Source organism: Oryza glaberrima, chromosome 2 (assembly GCF_000147395.1).
Source record: "Oryza glaberrima chromosome 2, OglaRS2, whole genome shotgun sequence".
In the NCBI taxonomy this organism is placed as follows: Eukaryota; Viridiplantae; Streptophyta; class Magnoliopsida; order Poales; family Poaceae; genus Oryza; species Oryza glaberrima.
In genome coordinates, this window is record NC_068327.1 from 19,218,505 (window position 1) to 19,236,719 (window position 18,215).

Below are 18,215 nucleotides of genomic sequence, written 5' to 3' on the forward strand. Positions count from 1 at the left end.
TCTTCGTCGCCTCCCTCCTCTCTTCCTCCACCGCTGCAAACTGCCTTCCTCACTAGTTGTCACCGTCGCCGCCACCCATCTCCGCCTTACCACCTTCCTCAGCCGCAACCTCAAGGTCGACGGCCGGGAACGGAGACAGGTTGTTGCGAAAGTTGTTGAGGCGGAGCTCAGCCACACGCACGACATGCGCAGAGGGGGAAAGGAGGTAGCCAGAGGAGGAGTAGAAGCATGTGGGTAGAGACGGACAACGAGGACAGGGAATTCGGTGATGGTGGTGCCGCACATGGATGAAAAGGTGGGCTCTCGGGCACCGCGCATGGAGGATGGAGCAAAGCTCACGCACGGTCTATACCATCGTTGCTATGCCCAGCGCCCTCCAATACACATCCGCCACAGAGGATTCCATCTCACATCCACCTCTCGGTGCCCGCCATCCTCGACATCTCCATAGCTCGCTCTCTGGTTCCATCTCGCCATTGTTAGCCACATTTCCCAATCTCTGTTACGTTCCTCAAGGGCGGCAGCCACCATCTCTAACGATCCCCTTGCTGGCCACCACCGTGCCATCCACAGAGGAGGAGGACGAGACGGTAAGGGGCACGATGGAGCAGTAGTGGCAGCACCGAGCATTGGAGTAGTGTCGTTGCGTGCTTCCATGGCCACACTCTCTCGCACAAGATGGGGGGAAGAGACCGAGAGGTGACATCTACAGCTGCCACCAAGAGGGGGGAGAGAGAGAGAGAAGTGGGGGAAATAAGAAAAGCAACTTACATGTGGGCTCACCGCTTATGTTTGCGATGTCTCTATAACACGTGGGTCCCACACTCCCACTTATGAAAACCGCTTCCTAAACCACCAAAAAGGAGCTGATTTGCACCGGTTTTTAAAGATAAGGGAGGCTTTATAACCGGTTATATGGTTCAGGAATATGATTAAGCGGAAGAGATGAGGGAGGCAAATAGACTTCTTGCTAGGCATAACGCTTCCACAGGTACCGTCGTAGTACGCCGGATACGCGGATCGATCGCGCGGTCGCGTCTCACATCGATGAACGACACGTACGCGTGCCTTGCCACCTTGCCGGGCCATGAGTGGCCCGATTTATCAAGCCGTACATACGCCACATTAGTTGTCCAAAAGAAAAAAAAAACGCCTCTTTCAATCCAACGCCGATCGATCGAGTCGAATAATGGATCTCTCCGGCGATCGATTTGGCGGTGCGTGGACAGAATAATTGCGGGAGTAGTTCTCGTTGTGGTTGAAACAGTCGAAAGCCAATCGATTGCTACCTTCAATTCGTCACGTATCATTCTGCTCCATCCCGAATTCCCGATCGATCGAATCGCCCATAAATTAACTCCCACCAACGTAGTACGTAGGCAACCACCTACTTGTCTACATGTACGTGTGTGCAATGGCCAATGGATGATAGATTAATTTCCATCGGTAGCAACGAGCATCCAAGTTTTAGTGGTAGGTGTACTCGTGGATTTGAGAGAGTTGCTGCTCCCTACATTCTAAAATATAATTAATCGGGATGGCTATCCCATAATTAATAAGCTAGCTAGGATCGAATAGGATCTATTCTAAGGGTCTGTTTAACACAGCTTCAGCTCTAGCTCTAGAGTTCAGCCAAACAGTTTTAGCTCCACCTAAATGGGGAGTGAAGTTGGATGGAGTACTATCAAAAAATGAACTAGAAATGTATAGCTGGATTTAGTCTGCTCCACAACTACACTTCAAACCCAACCCTTAAAGCTAAATTTAGGACTTAGAATTCTATCAAACAGACCATAATACAACGAATCTGGATATATATAGGGGTTTGTTCATATTCATAATATTACATGCTTATTTAATCTTAGTTGCTATATTTTGAAACGAAGAGAGTAGCTTAATTGATATGATCTGCATCAAATCATCAACAATTGTTGTGCTTGCTTTCATGTACATGAAGGAGGAAGTAAGAAGTCCGTGCTTTTTTTTGTTTTGAAACGAAAAAAGGCTGTGCATTTGAAGTTTACAAAAGTTGAGATTCGTTTTGCTCACGTACGTCATTCGCGTCATGATGTTGATCAGTACGTATCGATCGAGTTTCATACACCGCAATCGAACTCGATCGATCCTTGCACATCTACGATCTGCCATGATGGGTAAGTGGCCGGGTAGCTTTTGATTCAAAGGCGACATGTGCGTACATCCCCATGAATGCAACGCATCATCGCCCACGTTCACGTATGCATAGATGGGGTGCGTGTGCATCTATTGACGTAGAAATTAAATGAGATACTCTAAAGAATTGCTAGTTTAAAGGTGACTAAGATTTCATCAAATCTCAATCAACCTACTCTCTGGCCCGCGGCCGTTGGATTGAAATCGAATGGCTAGGAGTTGTCTTCAAGCTCTAGCTAGGAGAGAGGGAGAGAAGAAGGGTTTGCGACGAAAGACTCACTAGTAACAGTGACAAAAGTATTAGAGGGATACCAAGGAGGTAGCAGACATGTGGTGGTTGGTAGTCACGGATGAGTGGCGAGGCAACAACGGTACCATCTAAGCCGCGGGGTTGATGGTCACTAGTGGGCGATGAGACAACAACGGTACCATCTGAGTCGTAGGCTGGTTGGTAGGGTCGACGACAACAGCATCAGATCTGCATTGGTTAGGAAGGGGGCGATGGGAATTGGGAGCGTCTTGGCAATGTGAGTAGCCAATGACGAGAAAGATAGATGGGGAGGGTACACCTCTCGCCATCACCCAGGCTTAGGAAGGAGGACCATAGGGACAAGGAAGGGAGGAGCGGTCGATCTGGCTTGGCACACTGACGCGTTTGGTGGCTTCCAATGCCGATGAGGTTAGGGGGCAGCATACTGGGTTAGGAGGCAAGTGGTCAAGCTCGAGTACATCATGGTGAGGAAAAGGGGAGAACAAGATAGGCATTATTATGTGGCACGGATCTTAGCTCAATCTGAGCCTTTTAAAAGTGATTCAAATTTGTGAAAATTTTCAGGTTACTGAAAATTCGGTACATTATGCGGTAGAATGTATTCAAGCATCTCTTTACACAAATGACACAACCATCTACATTTCACCGCAAATAAAAGAGCAGTGCTAAAAGTATTTTAGAAAAAGAGTGAATTGCTTTTGAGGTTATCTTATATTAACAAAGTTTCACTCACTACTACAAAATGGATTTTTCCTAACGGTTGTTCGCGTTTTCTACGGTGGTCGGCTCTGCCGCCAACAACTAAGGACCAATGAAAATGAACAATCTTCACAGGTGGAACTTCACCGCTTGTGAAGATTGATTTTCACAAGCGGCTAAGTTAAGCTGACTCCCAGGAAAAATGATTTGCGTGCACAAAAAAAAAAATCCGCAAATCCACTTCCCATATCTGAGCTCCGCCGCTGGATGTGCTAGCCACGCCCTGAGCCATCGCTAGATCCGCTGCACCCCGAGCCATTGTCGGATCCGTCACCCGCCTCCCATGACCGAGCTCCACCGCCTATGGTGACCCCACCACCTCAAGCTGTCGGATCCACCACTCGGGGCCCGAGCCGCCGCGTGTTCGAGAGATCTGGGAGAGGAGAGGGGGTGGAGGAGCCGCCGGAACCTTCTCAAGGCCCTATTGTCGTTGTCATTGTCGTGGCAGCCGTCATCATCCTTGAGCTCGCCATTGAAGTTGACCTCAGGATGTTGAGCACCGCCCCACTGGATTGACCTCCTCCACCGTTGTGCCTGACCTTCGCTTCCGTGAAAGCGAACCCGGTGGTCCTAAGTACTGCTGCCGCCGGATCCACCTCCTCCACCGCCACCGCCCCTCTCATTTGCTGCTGTGGAGGCGGATCTAGCGGTCTCAAGCATCGCCGCCGCCTGATACGTCCCCTCCACCATCACCGCCACCGGCTAGGTGTGGGAGAGGCAGGGGAGCGGCTAGGATAGATCCGCCTCGAATCCATGTCCTCGACCTCGTCGCCACCGCTGCCTCCACCATTCCCTGTCTTCCACCGCGTGCGCAATCCGTCTCCTTGGCCACCACCAGCCACCGCCACCATCCATTTGTTGCTGCCGAGCTACCGCCACAACCCCCATCAAACCGAGAGAAAGAAAGGTGATGAAGGCACGGGATCTGAGAGAGGGTTGGAGAGACAGAGAGGAACAAGGTGAAGGATAGAGAGGGAGGAGAGAATGAATGGGGACCATGGGGAGAGGGAAGTTTTCATATCGACCTCGAATTTTTTATGATGACTGTCTCAGAGAACTGCCTACGACAATCTATATTTTCACAAGCGGTTCTCTTAACCGGTCACATGTAAAAATAGTGTTATTTTCACAAGCTGCTACTTTAGGACAATCATTTGTAAAAATAGATTTTCGCAAGTAGTTACTAACTAGGGACCTCGGTTGTATTTTCACTAGCGTTTTTCATTTTATCCGCTCGAGAAAAAAATAGGTAACATCAGGAAAAAACATTTTTTAGTAGTGGCTTTAGATCACCCTGTACCCTAGACTAGGTTATTTTTTCTTTATACTGCAAAATATTTTCTCGAGCACCTCAATAACCTAAACACATCAGCACCCATACACTGACAATCTTCCAAACTTTCACGTAGCATCTCACACACTCCTACCATGAGTGGCAACTGAAACCCAGTGACGAGATAGACCGACAACTTTTTGTCAAAATAATATCGATGGACACAATTTGGTGATGGGGCAAAAGTATCCTTATGGCATTCAACTTGGTTGGACGGACAAACGCCAGGAGGACATAACCTAGAAATTAAAAATGCTACTACTCTACAAAATAAATGGATCCATTAACATATCCTCCAGAGGAATAACCATTATGATTATCCAACAATTTCTCTGTCCTTGTGAGCAAGCACGCGTGATACCATGCTACATGCTGATAGGGAAGATGAAATCACACGGGTGGACGATGTCCAATTCCTTGGGTCGCGACAGACAAACACGCTTTGGAATTTCTGGGCATCGCAAAAAATTCAAGTTATTTGCCTGACTAGTACCAAAACCAACTACGGATGATATATATAGATTTTTAACCAGAGGCGTTGGACTCAACCCTCTCAGTGGCCTCTATAGCCATGCCCCCCTTGAATATTTTCATAAAATATTTCCTACAGTAAGCATGTATCGGCCGGCCAAGAGGTGGCCAAGGTTTCCAGTGTTATGGTAACCTTATAACTTAATTCTAGGAAGTATTAATTGAGAGATATCAAAATTAAAACTAAAAAAGGTGATACCTCAAGTATTGTACAATACCTTTTCACAAAATATAGTGATATGAAAACGTTTTTCCAGGCGACCGAAACAAGTTTTCATGGGTAACCCGTCACGTCGCTTACGAATTAAAGCCTATGAAAGTCAATTATTTTCGCAGGTGAGCATCTGCCCGTTTGTGAAAATTGATATTCCTAGCCGGTTCAGTTATACCGTTCGTTGGAAATAATAATTTTCAATAAAAAAATAATTTCCCTTGCATGCAGCCAGTTGCCACATCAATTTCCGTATAGATCAATCCAAAAATCAAGCAAAAAGGGAAATATCGATTCATCATATTTGCAAATCAAGCTGCTCCACAAAATTTTGTATTCACAAATCCAACCAAGATTTACAAGAAAAAACACGAAGCCGCACAACAACTGCAATGAAGCGATTGATTGCAATGGACTTGAGGCCGTCGTCATTATCGATGGCTCGCAGTTGTCGTCGCCGTCTAGTCCACTTTCCTCCGCTGTGCTGCTGCCATCTGCTCCTCTTCTCTTGTCATCGCAGGCTGCAGCCACGGCTAGTCTCCTCCCCTCTGGTCAGATCTGGTAGAGGGAGAGCCAAATCTAAGAGGGGAGTGGATTGGAGGAGCCCTTCGAAGGCCCTCCTGCCACCGGTCGCTACAAGTCACCTTTGCCGGTTTCCTCCCGTCTAGCCAGATATATCTAGCAGGTGGGGCTAGATATATTGGATCTTTTGCTATTTTTGCGAGTGTGCACTTTTTAGTGCACTTGAGAAAATAAAACATATTGTATATCATAATAAAACAATAGCGGTAGTGGGAGTTGACAGTACTGGCCTCTAGCTAGCCGCTGGAGAAAGCGTATCTCTAGGCATGCTAGTCACCTGGGAGACTTAGAAGAAGTGAAACTTGTTATACAACGCAATCAGACAGACCGGCTTATGCAAGGGGAAGTGAGAAAAAGCAAAAAAAAAAAATCATGAATGTCCATATCTATAATATACAATATGGTAAATTTAGAGTAAGCAGTTAGCTATATTATCAGGTCATGTTTGGTTGAACATTTTACATTGCCACACCTACTTATTATGCTAAAGTATTGCGAGCCACGCATTTTGCTAACAAATTGTTGATCACACTTTAGATAAGAGTTGTTAAAATTATAAGTATTACACACATGTGGTCTGAAGCTAAAAAATCGTGGCACACTAAATTGAACCAAACAGTAGACCAAAGGAGTTTGGCAAAAGTATGATAAAGTTTGCAGTGAACCAAACAATTCATGAGACTTGCTCTGGAATAATTCTGCTCGCTCGGCAGCACCAACAAAGATCGAGAAAGCTACTACGAAGAACAGTGTGCACTGCTGCGATCGATCGATCGATCGGCAACGTCGTTGCTGCATGTGCATGCATGAGGAAATAATTAAAGGAAAGCCCAAATGATGTCTTTACTTTTAATTTGTAATCATGCGCATGATACCAGTCAGTCAGTCAGTCAGTCGTCGCTTGGCCGGCCATCTCCACAGCTCCACTGCTTGCTGCTGGTCTCTTCTCACACTGTCCATGCCTTGCTGGAGCACTGCAGTAGCAGCAGCAGCAGCAGCAGTATGCGTGGCGTATGAACAAATGATGATGCATCTGTTTTACAGTGTTTTTCTGGTGAAGATTGCAGTGTCAGGGATTCGACGACCAGATCGATATGGTGTACCGATCGCCTGCTATGTTTCTGAATAGTACTAAGACAACCAGCTACAAACATATTTTAAGAAAATAAATAAGGAGAGAGAAAAGCAGCGGGCTACAGATTTGTAGCAAGCTGTAGCACGGACTCCAAGACACAGTGAGTGGATGACAAGTGGGACCAGGTATTAATAGTGTAGCATGTAACTATTGTATGAATGAGTTATTAGATTGGATATAGATGAATTGAAGCTAGTAGTTGGCTATACTATTAAACTTGCCCTAAGGAGGTGTTTAGATGACGGGGCCATAAAGTTTTGGCGTGTCATATCGGGTATTACGTAGAGTATCGCATGGTGTGTTCAGGCGCTAAAAAAACTAATTACAGAATCCGTCAGTAAACTACGAGACGAATTTATTAAGTCTAATTAATCCGTTATTAGTACATATTTATTGTAGAATCACATTGTCAAATCATGGAGCAATTAGACTTAAAAAATTCGTCTCACAAATTAGTCGCAATATGTGTAATTAGTTATTTTTTTAACCTATATTAATACTTTATATATATGTTTAAACATTTAATATGACAGGGCGTAAAACAAGGCATAAGCAGGACTGGCTTCTAGTTCCGCTGCTACTAATAGTACTACAAAAGAAATTTAAGAGGGCATGGAAGTGCACACGTACTAATCATGAAATGAAATGAGACTGGTGTCCCTGTGGGGAGCTCTTCCAGTCAAGATTTTACACGATCCCGATTCCAGACCAGATCTTCAGGTCAAGATTCGATCAAATCAGCATAGGCAAGTTGCCCCCATTTTCCATGGGAAATTCTCCTGTTAATAGAGGGGATGGTTGAAATTAATTTCCCACGAAGAATTCCTTTCAAAAAAAAATTTCCCACGAAGAATTCTCCTGTTTTGCAGGGGATGGGGATGATCCTACGTACCCGGTTCCCCCGGAGACACACAGAAAGGGGCTCTAAATTCTTTTTTTTTTTCTTCACGTCATGTCATTATGTTACATGTGATCTTTGATGAATAACAATATTTTGTTTTTATCATGTCAACTAGTGGATATATATTGATATAAAATATGACTATATGTATTGTGCTACACATATAATTGGCGACGGATACTCTGTGGGGATTAATTCATCGTGCGGGGACTCGAAGTGGTGGCCTCGATAGCGGCACAGGGTCACCGTGGATCTCTCCCCTCTCTAGCAGATCTGCCTGGGATGGCGCTCGATAACGGAACCAGTAATAATGACGACTGCCGTTTTCTCTTCACTTGCCACCCCCATTGAGCTTGCTGTCTCAATAGGGAGACATGGCATCCCAACGACCTCTTTCATCCACGTCATCCCTCCCAACTCAGGATCGCTGCCAACCTCTGACCTAATAATGTCATCATCCTCTTATGCGGCAATGTGGATCTTAGATCCGGTGCCGCTGAACTTTGATTTTATAGATCATGTGTCCTATGTTTTCTTGTCCACGTCAAGGACACGTGGAATCACAACAAAGTGCCTCTTGCAGTCTTGCTTCTGCACTTTTATCTACTTAAGGCACTCGTGCCTTACAAAGGGCACGCTAACACCCTACGAGATAACTACTCCCATAACTACTCCCGACTATATGACCGACTATATTACTCGATAAGGCACCACATTTTGTATGTCCTTATGCTACTCTTGTAACACATAAATTGTGCATGGATTTTTTAAGTATTTCGCATAGTTGATTCAAGTCATATTGGGATGGTTCAAGCATCTTTCATATCTGTTTAGGTGCATGGTTTTGGATATCCTTTGCCAAAATTAAGTACTGAAATTACCACGTTCCAAAAAAAAAACCTAATTAACATGTTTAGGAATTGGCATTTTTGTACTTCCTCTGTTCTCGGATATATTTCTAGTATTTAAATTTTATACTCCCTTCATCTCATAATATAAGGCATGGTCAAACTTGACACGGTCTTCAAAACTAATCTTTTACTTATAATTTCTCATATACTATAAGGTTTATTGCACGAAATTATAACCATCTTAAAGTAAATTTAAATGTCAATCCAATGATATTAATTTTTGCAATAAAATTTAATTTATATTATAATAATTATTGGTCAAATATTTTTAATGTTGAATCTTGGAATGTGTGCACGCCTTATATTATGGGATAAAGGGAGTATGTAACTAGAAAAAATGCCCGTGCGTTGCAACGGATGAATGTTATTGTAATCTTATTATTGTTATATGGTTTAGTTAAGTTGAAATTCACTGTGGGAATGCGATTGGATATATATATTTCTAGAAAATCATAAGCTGCAATTAGTAGTCCAATTATCTTATGTTAGCATGCGAGTTTTTTAAAGCGATATCTTATACGAGTCCTTCTGTATTTCTAACAGCGAACGAACTTAAAATCCGACTCAAATACGAATCTGTATATTCAAAATCGAACAAACTTAAAAATCAACTCATACATGGATGACGTACCAAAGTACTAGCAGGGGCGGATTCACAATGGGGGCGGTGGGGTCTTGAGACCCCACTACCGCCCCTGGGACAGTGGAGACCCCCCTAAGCCCCCACTAAATTTTTTTCCATAGATACATAGAATGTGGGGACTGGAGGTTCAAATTTATGCTGATGTAGTTTATTCAGCCCCCAATATTATTTTTTTCGAGATCCGCCCCTAAGTACCAGTAAAAATATCTTTAATTTTTTTATAATAGTAGAGATAGAGATATAGTATCTCCAGAACACTGATTCCAACACTCGAGAATCTAAGCATTTTAGGCTGTGTTGGACACTCAATGTTGGGGACGGTTCCCTCCGGCACGGAAAACGGAGCAGTTCATTAGTGCATGATTTATTAAGTATTAGCTAATTTTTTTTCAAAAATGGAACAATATAATTTTTTTAAACAACTTTTGTATAGAAACTTTTTGCAAAAAATGCACCGTTTAATAGTTTGAAAAGCGTGCACGCGGAAAACGAGAAGGAGGGGTTGAGAACCTGGACAAATGAACAGAGCCTAAGTCATTCAAATGCTTAGGGCACCCACAATAGTTATCTATAGGCTCTCTACAAGAGATCCATGTCAGCATATTTTCCTACTTGGAAGAGATTAAATAAAGAGAGAGAGCAAAGCTATCTACTAACCTGGAGATAGTCTATAGAGAAAAACGAGACAATGGATTAGAGAGCTATAGATACCCATGTAGACATACCATTGAAGTGGTTTACTATTAATCTAATCTATTGCTGAGATGTACATGTTTTGTAGATAGCACCTTACTTTACCATTGCGGGTGCTCTTAGGAGTGAAATTCAAACAATTAAAAATATGACCAATGAATGATCACTCCAAACAATTCACAATCTAGAAATACTTGTCATGGACAATCTAGTATATTTAGAAATGCCAATTACTCGCAGTAGACTTGGGATGAAGGCAGACAAGGAGGAGAAAAGCTCAAGAGAGAGAGGAGGAAGAAAACGTCCAAGCAAAGAGAGCCAGAGAGGGCTGGATTCCCAGTGATGATGATGATGATGGGCCTCGATTGGCCGGCCCAAGATTCGTAATGATGGCTCATCTCCGGGTTCCTCTCCTTTGCTCATCATCATCGCCCTGCTCTGTTTTCTCCTCCTCCTTTCCTTTTTTCCCTCCCTCCTCTCCCCATCTTTTAATCCCTTCTTCTTCCTCCTCCTCCCACAAGAATTACTGCATCTCCCTCTTCCTTTACCACCATCTCCACCCATCATGATCTCCTCCTCCTCCCATTCGAGTGCCTCACTATTGCAGCGGTAGCTTTTCTTCGATTTTTACCATGCCTCTCTTTATTTTGCACTTTCGGTCCGTTCTGCTTTGCAATTAGCATATTGCTTGATATGGGATGTTAAATGTCTCGTGTTGGCGAGATGAGATTGAGATGATGCAGTGGCAGCGCCAATGGTGTAGGAGGAGGGCACTGTTTGAATTAAAAGAGGAGAATCATCAGCAATGATGCCCGACAGGCTGGACTTTGCAGCTCCCGCGTTTGTGACCATTTTTTTCAGCAACTGCTATGATCAACTTCAGTTTAAGCTTCGTTTAGCCGCTGGCTGCACTGCACCTTCTGTAGCTTGATCAATCTTCCCATCCCACTGAGGGCCGGAAGAATTATCATTTCCCCGTGAAATGTTGCGAAATTCTTGTGAAAAGTTCTGCGGTGTTCCACGCGCGCAAAGTCTTAGCTGCTTGAGAATGTAGTGCACATGGCTATAAATGTTTATGAGAAAACTGATAACTCATATGACATGACGATAGTTTTGGCTCAGTGGTTTTAAATAATTTAAAAAACCTTTTATAAATCATTTTTAACTGTATTTTGGCTACATACATCTCAATGTAGAGGTTGGATTGAATCATTGGATTCCAAGTTCTTATTGGTTGCCCATATTCCCTAATATATGTTTTTAGTGACTTAAAAGCTAATGCTGAAAAAAAACATACATTGAAAACATTTTAGAATCAATTTCAAAATTTAAAATTAAAATTAAACTTTTGCTTTGACTTACTAGGGTAACCAATGGGCTCCACTGTCTTAAAAAAAATGAGTAAATTTTACAAAACTGCACGTTTTGTAGTCTAAGTTGAAGAAAACCACACACACTTTAACACTTGGCATTTAAGTACATATATTTTGGTAGTATAGTTTCACAAAACCACACTATCAATGAATGGATTCACCTGCGAGATGACGTGACTGTTTCACCTAGGACAAAGACATGGCATCCTATTACCAGCAATCGCACGAAATTAATAGGATGCCACGTCCTCATCCTAGATGGAACAATCATGTCATCTCACAGGTAAATCCATTCATTGATAGTGTGGTTCTGTGAAACTAAACTACCAAAATATATGTACTTAAGTGCCAAGTGTCAAAATATGTGTGGTTTTCTGCAACTTGAACGATAAAACATAAAATATATAAAACATATAGTTTTGTGAAATTTACTCACAAAAAATTGTCGCACTATTTTATGGCATGCACCGAAATGCCTCTCCCGGTGAGCGTGAGCTCGCTAACGCTAGGCCGCTACCGGAACAAGCGGCGCCTATAAATAAAGCCCCACCCCACCACTGCGCCGCACCAAGCACACAAATCACAGCTGCTGCTGCTGCTGCTGCTCTGCTCCCCTCCTACCACCTGCCCTTTTGCCCCCACGCACAACACACGTCGTCAGCCTCTGCCTTTCACGCTGCCGCCGCCGCCGCGAACCTGAGCTCCGGTCTCCTCGCTCTGCACCGACTGTCTGCGTCATCAGCTCCGGCCACGGCGTGGTATACCTCCAGTCTTCTCTGCACTGCACTGCACCGCCTGTCTGTCTACTCTGCTCTGTTTTTTGGTCGAGTGCCTCCACTGTCTTTGTTTAATTATGTGCTCGAGACGAGTGAGTGGGTGTCATCTTTTCTTCTAATCTCGATGTAATGATGCATACGTTATGTATCTATGCATTCTTTTATTACAAAGAAATAGAAGAAGAATCCCTTGGCCCATGAAATGGTGGAGCAGAAGCTACTACTACTGCTACTGCTTCTTGTCTGATGAACTCTGACAGTGTTAGTTTGTGTGTGCAGGCGATGGACAGTCTGAACACGAAGCTGTACCTGCAGAACTGCTACATGCTCAAGGAGAACGAGCGGCTGCGCAAGGCGGCCGTGCTTCTCAACCAGGAGAACCAGGCCCTGCTCTCCGAGCTCAAGCACCGCCTCGCCAGGTCGCCGTCGCCGGCCGCCGCGGCACCCGGCGTCGCCAACGACAGCAAGAACGCCGCCGCCGCCGCCGCCGGCCGCCACGCTGGCCCGCCTCCGGTGCAGGACAAGTCAGCCTCCAAGTCCAAGTAGGCTATAGCCACGAGCTCACAGCTGCTTGGTCACAGAGAAGCGGATGCTTGCTTGAGCCACTGTGGATGCATGGTGATGGTGCTGCAGGTGTTTGGGGGTGTGTGTGTTTTAACTTTAGCCGTGGATGTCAACTAGGAAGGCGTTTTTAATTACTTTCAGTTGCTGAATTCTGGATTCTCTGCTCACTGGTATGTAGTCTTAACATGATATCCTTGTAATGGATAGCCAGGTTAATTGGAGGTACATATACATAGCTTTGTTTTTTTAGCACATAGTACTAGTATATGTTTATGCTCAACACTTACCTCACGTGGCTGATACTACAATGCATCATGCATGGAAAAATATGTGATATTTTTTTATTTGTTGAACTTTTTTAAATTTTAATTTTAAAAATAGCCTTTCCAATACTTATTTTTAAAATTTGAATCTTGGTCAGGCAAACACAACTAGCAAAACAACATTATCAGGCCGGTCTGAATGTGGTGGCGTGGCAGGATAAAATTGTCATGCCTACTACGGTTGGCATGACAGTGTTATTTTGCCATCCGCATGACATGGCCAAAGAGTTTAGATTTTGAAAAATAATTTTTTAGATTGGTTTATTTAAAATTAAAAAAAATAAAATGTTCAAAATATAATAAAAATTCAAAATATATAGTGTAAAAATTTAAAATGCAGTGTAAACCAACAATTAGATATAAAAATGGATGTTTAAGATTTGTTCACGCTATCTTGAGTACTTCTAGTAAAACTACAAGAAATAAAAATTTTGCTTACGGTGATATGAATAAATCTTAAACGTCTACTTTTTATTAAAAAAAAAGGTTTACACTCAGTATGAAAGTTGCGCTACATATTTTTCTGCCATGCATGATATGGCTAATTAAGACGTCGTGAAAAAAAAGAGAGATGAACTGTGTACGTGCAAAATAGGTAATCCAAAGATTGTATTCACTGCAATCACATCTTCCCTGTGCTGCACACGCCAGCATCGATCATCATTCTGCATTGAGTACCCTGCCTTTTCATTTGTCCTACCAAACCATGAATCAGGAGCTTTCTTGACGTCTTATTTGGATTCAATCCCACATTAGATAAAATATTGATTATGGGAAAAGAAAAGAACTTAAAACGTGAGGATGTGTTCTTCACTCATTCCGCTAAAAGCTACTATCAGACCATGACCATGTTTGATTTAGACTGTTAGACAGATTAATTATTTCTAGGGAATAAATTGAGTAGTTTAAAAAATAAACTTATCAAATAGCATAAAACAGGTGATATAAATAATGTAGTAGAAAAAAATGTTTTGAGAAAACACATTTTTCTAAATTCAGATTAAATAATCCATTTCAACAATATGATGGACAACGTGAAGAACATAGCTCCTCACCTTGTTTCGGCATGTACAACAAATCAAGAGATATACTAGCTCCGAATATTGTTATAGTGTTCGTGACGATAACGAGTTTGGACAGGTCATTATGGGCTAATAGTCTTGAATGTATCTTTGTGGATAAATCTAAATTGGAAAAATTACATAAATCACCCCAATTATCACTCTAGTTTTGAGACTCCACCCTATAATTAATTCATGTTGTTACAAAAGCTAACCCACCAACACTGCCATGTCGAAATTGCTCCCTCTGTGCATGAGAACTAGCTAACTCGAATTGGACTTACCTCGTAGCCACGCTGGACGAGCCTGACCTGACTGATATGATCCACTGTGAATCCACGTCGGAAGAAATGAGACAAACCAACTACTCATGTGTCTTGGGTGGATGAAATTTCGCAACAAAATGGATGATGGGGTGGAATCTCAAACTAGAGCGATGGGGTAGTTTAATACTCCCTCCGTTTCGAAATGTTTGACGCCGTTGACTTTTTAGCACATGTTTGACCATTCGTCTTATATGCTAAAAAGTTAATGGTGTCAAATATTTTGAAACGGGGGAGTAAGTAATTTTGCCATCTAAACTATCTACTCCCTCTGACACCGTTGACCAATGCATGATTGTATTATGGACAATAAAAACGTTTATATTATTGACCAGTAAAAACTTTTAAATTTTTTAAAGAATACAAGTAGTATAGATTTGTATTTAGCATGCAAAGTGGTTTGATAATACATCTTAAATATTTATATTCTTTTGCTAAAAAGATGAACAGTTAAAATTTGTGCACAAATAGTATCCGGTGTCAAGTAAATAAGAATGGAGGGAATATCTAGCCGGAATCTAACTGTAGTGAATTAGAGAAGTTGATATCAACATATTGGTTATAACTTGTGAATTATTGATTTAATTAAGTTTCAAAATTACTATATCGATGTAGCACAATACCGTCTTCGGTTCCATAATTATTGACCTTTTGGATGACGACACAATTTTTAAAATATATATTTTACTATGTTTTTATTATAATATATACATTAAACAAATATATTTTTACTTTTCCTATAGTTAGTATTTTAAAGTTATTGATAGTCAAAGTTATAACATTATCTTGTGTCGTGCACCCAAAACTATAATCTCGAAAAAAGATAACTTTCTATGAACATTGCTTATAATTTTTTTTTATAAATAATGGAGTATTTGTTAGCCTTAATAATATTTAGTTCCTTGCAATTTTCCTATGTCCATAATCTATTTAATTGAAACGTGCTACAGCTTTTATCCTGTTAATGGAACCATAACAAGGAATATAAGCATATATATCTCGTCAATATTCTCTTCCATGTAGAGTATCACTCCAACTCCAAGCTGACATGCATATCAAATGGATGTAACTACACAGCTAGTGGTAGCTGGTTTGTCTAAACCAACTACTACTCCATCTATAAAAGATACCATTCACCTATACTTCAAATGCAATTTTCTCTTAAACTACTCATCCGATCTACGATCCGATTACACCGTTGTGTTCGTAACAATTAAATCTTTACAACAAGATCTCACCTGATTATATTTTGATGAAAAATCACAAATTGCTTTTATGATATGTCTAAATTACTTTTAGATTTCACTAAGTTATTTCTTAGATATATAAAAGTAAATTCAGTAAAGCCTAAAAGTACTTTACATATATTATAGAAGTAACTTAGAGCAAAACGAAGGTAACTTTGGCATGTCATTTGAAGTAAATCTGTTGTAGAGATAAAAACATGACTACCTAGAAATTAAATTAATCAGCACAAATTATGTAATTAACTAAAAACAATAATAAAAGTAATCACCTCAGAGCATCATGAATGTATAGGAAGTATTTTAATCAAATCTAAAAGTAAGTTGTATATATGATAATTATATATATGATAGTTTGTTCAATGAAAAAAAGGCATTAATTAAAGTTACTTTCTTTTTTTATAAGTTACTTCTATAATATATGTAAATTACTTTTAGGCTTTACTTAATTTACTTTTATATGTCTAAGAAGTAACTTAGTGAAATCTAAAAGTAATTTAGACATATCATAAAAGTAATTTGTGATTTTTCATTAAAATATAATCATGTAAGATCTTCTTGTAAAGATTTAATTATTATGAACACAACGGTGTAATCGGATTGTAAATCGGATGAGTAATTTAAGAGAAAATTTTATTTGAAGCATAGATAGAAATATTTCTCCTACTTACTTAATGGATTAGTACTATAGTAAAGTAAGATTCTTCAAGTTAACACATATCTAGATAGAGGTCGCTCGTTATGACTAAATCGAGAGCGCTCTCGATTTAGATTTTGTGATATCAAATATAGTAGTATCAGCGGTAGCCGAACTTGTTAGGTGGGTGCAATCTAGTATACGAATTTGTAAAATGCTCGTTTTGATGCATGAACTTATTTGGTGTGTGTGGAGAAAGGCTAAAAAAACACTACATGGCTAACTTATTGATTTCACCTCTTTAATAAAAGAATGGGATTTAGAGCCTGTTTAGATTGTAGCCAAAATAAATCTTACCAAGTTTTGATAATGCCAAAATTTTGACAAGATGACAATGTTGCTAAAATTTTCAAAATTTTGGCAGGATTTATTGACCAAATTTAGTAACAAACTAAACGTAGACATTTTTTTTTTGGTAAATTTGCCAAAAAATGGTATAGTTGAAAATGGCATCAAAGTAAACAATCCCTTAGTTATCTTAGAGAAAGATAGGAAAAATCGAGCATCGATACAAGGGTTAGGAATATATGGAATTCATCATTTCCATTGAAGAATAGAGACCCGATTTATAAATATAGCACGTTTTATGCATACTCACTACACGTATGCACATTACATCCTAATCAACATCAATTTTGTAAAAGTAACATTGCCAAGCCATTTTAGTTATAGTTCGCACAAACTAGACAAGTTCATGTACCGAAGCAAATATTCTATAAGTTCATATACTAAATTGTACCTACTTTGTACCGACAATACAATTTTCTCTATGAAATATCTTAATGTAGATAATAAATTCATCAAATTGGTCCATCAGCCTTGGACCATCCGCTTCTCCAGTTTTTTTTTTTTTTTTGGCAGAACATGCTCTTTTGTATTAAGAGGGGAAATTTCTTTTAAACCTTCACAAGCAACGAAAGCAAGGAAACAAACGGATAAAAAGAGAAAAAGAAAGGGTGGCGAGTTGCGTAGGGCTTATCTCGCAGCTAGTTTTGCGGCCGGATGGGGGTGGCTGCTCAGATGGGCAGGCCGGCTGCACGTACGTCAGAGTTCAGACCGCCGCCTCCTCCGCGGCTGCGCTAGCAATAACTCCCCAAGATCTACTCTCGTTGTTCTTCAGTTAATTTAGCCATAGGAACTAGTAGGAAGGAGTATCCAACATCTTTGCTGTTACTATCTGACAGTCATCACACTCCAAGCAAAACGCCGAGAGCCACCTTGTAATGAGCATGACTGTATATGGGCTTCAAGCAGAGCTTCGGGACCAGCACTGAATAACCAGACAAAGCAGGGAATTTTGTATACATGTATCATGTGAAGCACCTGATCATGAGTCATAATGCCCAGTGCCAAATGGTACTGAGTACGTTGTGTACACATGCATCCAGCAGTTATAAGCACCTGATCATGAGTCATTATGCCAAGCGCCAAACCATGCCGAGTACCACTTCACTGAAAAACATGATGATCATTTGGCAACACGAAGCAGACGCTGAACAGACAGATCGAGCAGAGAAACAACTCAACGATGTCGAGTAGAGCGTGGCCCTCACATGTTACACCTACGGTGAATCGCACAAGGCCATAGAAAAGAAGGCAAAAAAAAAAAAGGGGGGGTTCCGTTTCGTTTTTCTCATGGCGGAGACAAACGTACTACACTGAAAGCACGCTGCACATGGCTTTGCAAGGACGAAGGGTTGAAAAGTAAGTGA

At 41.2% G+C, this 18,215-nt stretch overlaps 1 protein-coding gene across 2 annotated transcripts; it reads left to right on the plus strand.

The window, feature by feature from the left end:
* The first annotated feature begins 12,098 nt into the window (after window positions 1-12,098).
* On the plus strand, window positions 12,099-13,266 carry LOC127764093 (protein LITTLE ZIPPER 4-like). 2 transcript variants are annotated; one of them, XM_052288920.1, is made up of 2 exons: window positions 12,099-12,338; window positions 12,571-13,266. In XM_052288920.1, exon 2 carries the CDS (start codon window positions 12,574-12,576, stop codon window positions 12,835-12,837), a length of 264 nt encoding a protein of 87 aa, XP_052144880.1. In that variant the 5' UTR covers window positions 12,099-12,338; window positions 12,571-12,573; the 3' UTR covers window positions 12,838-13,266. The 2 variants fall into 2 exon arrangements, with proteins under 2 accessions (XP_052144880.1, XP_052144879.1); XM_052288919.1 differs by having other exon boundaries at window positions 12,099-12,273; window positions 12,571-13,254.
* Window positions 13,267-18,215: the final 4,949 nt, after the last annotated feature.

Coding starts and splice junctions, on each gene's coding strand:
- LOC127764093 (XM_052288920.1), top strand. CDS start 12,574: ATGGACAGTCTGAACACGAAGCTGTACCTGCAGAACTGCTACATGCTC.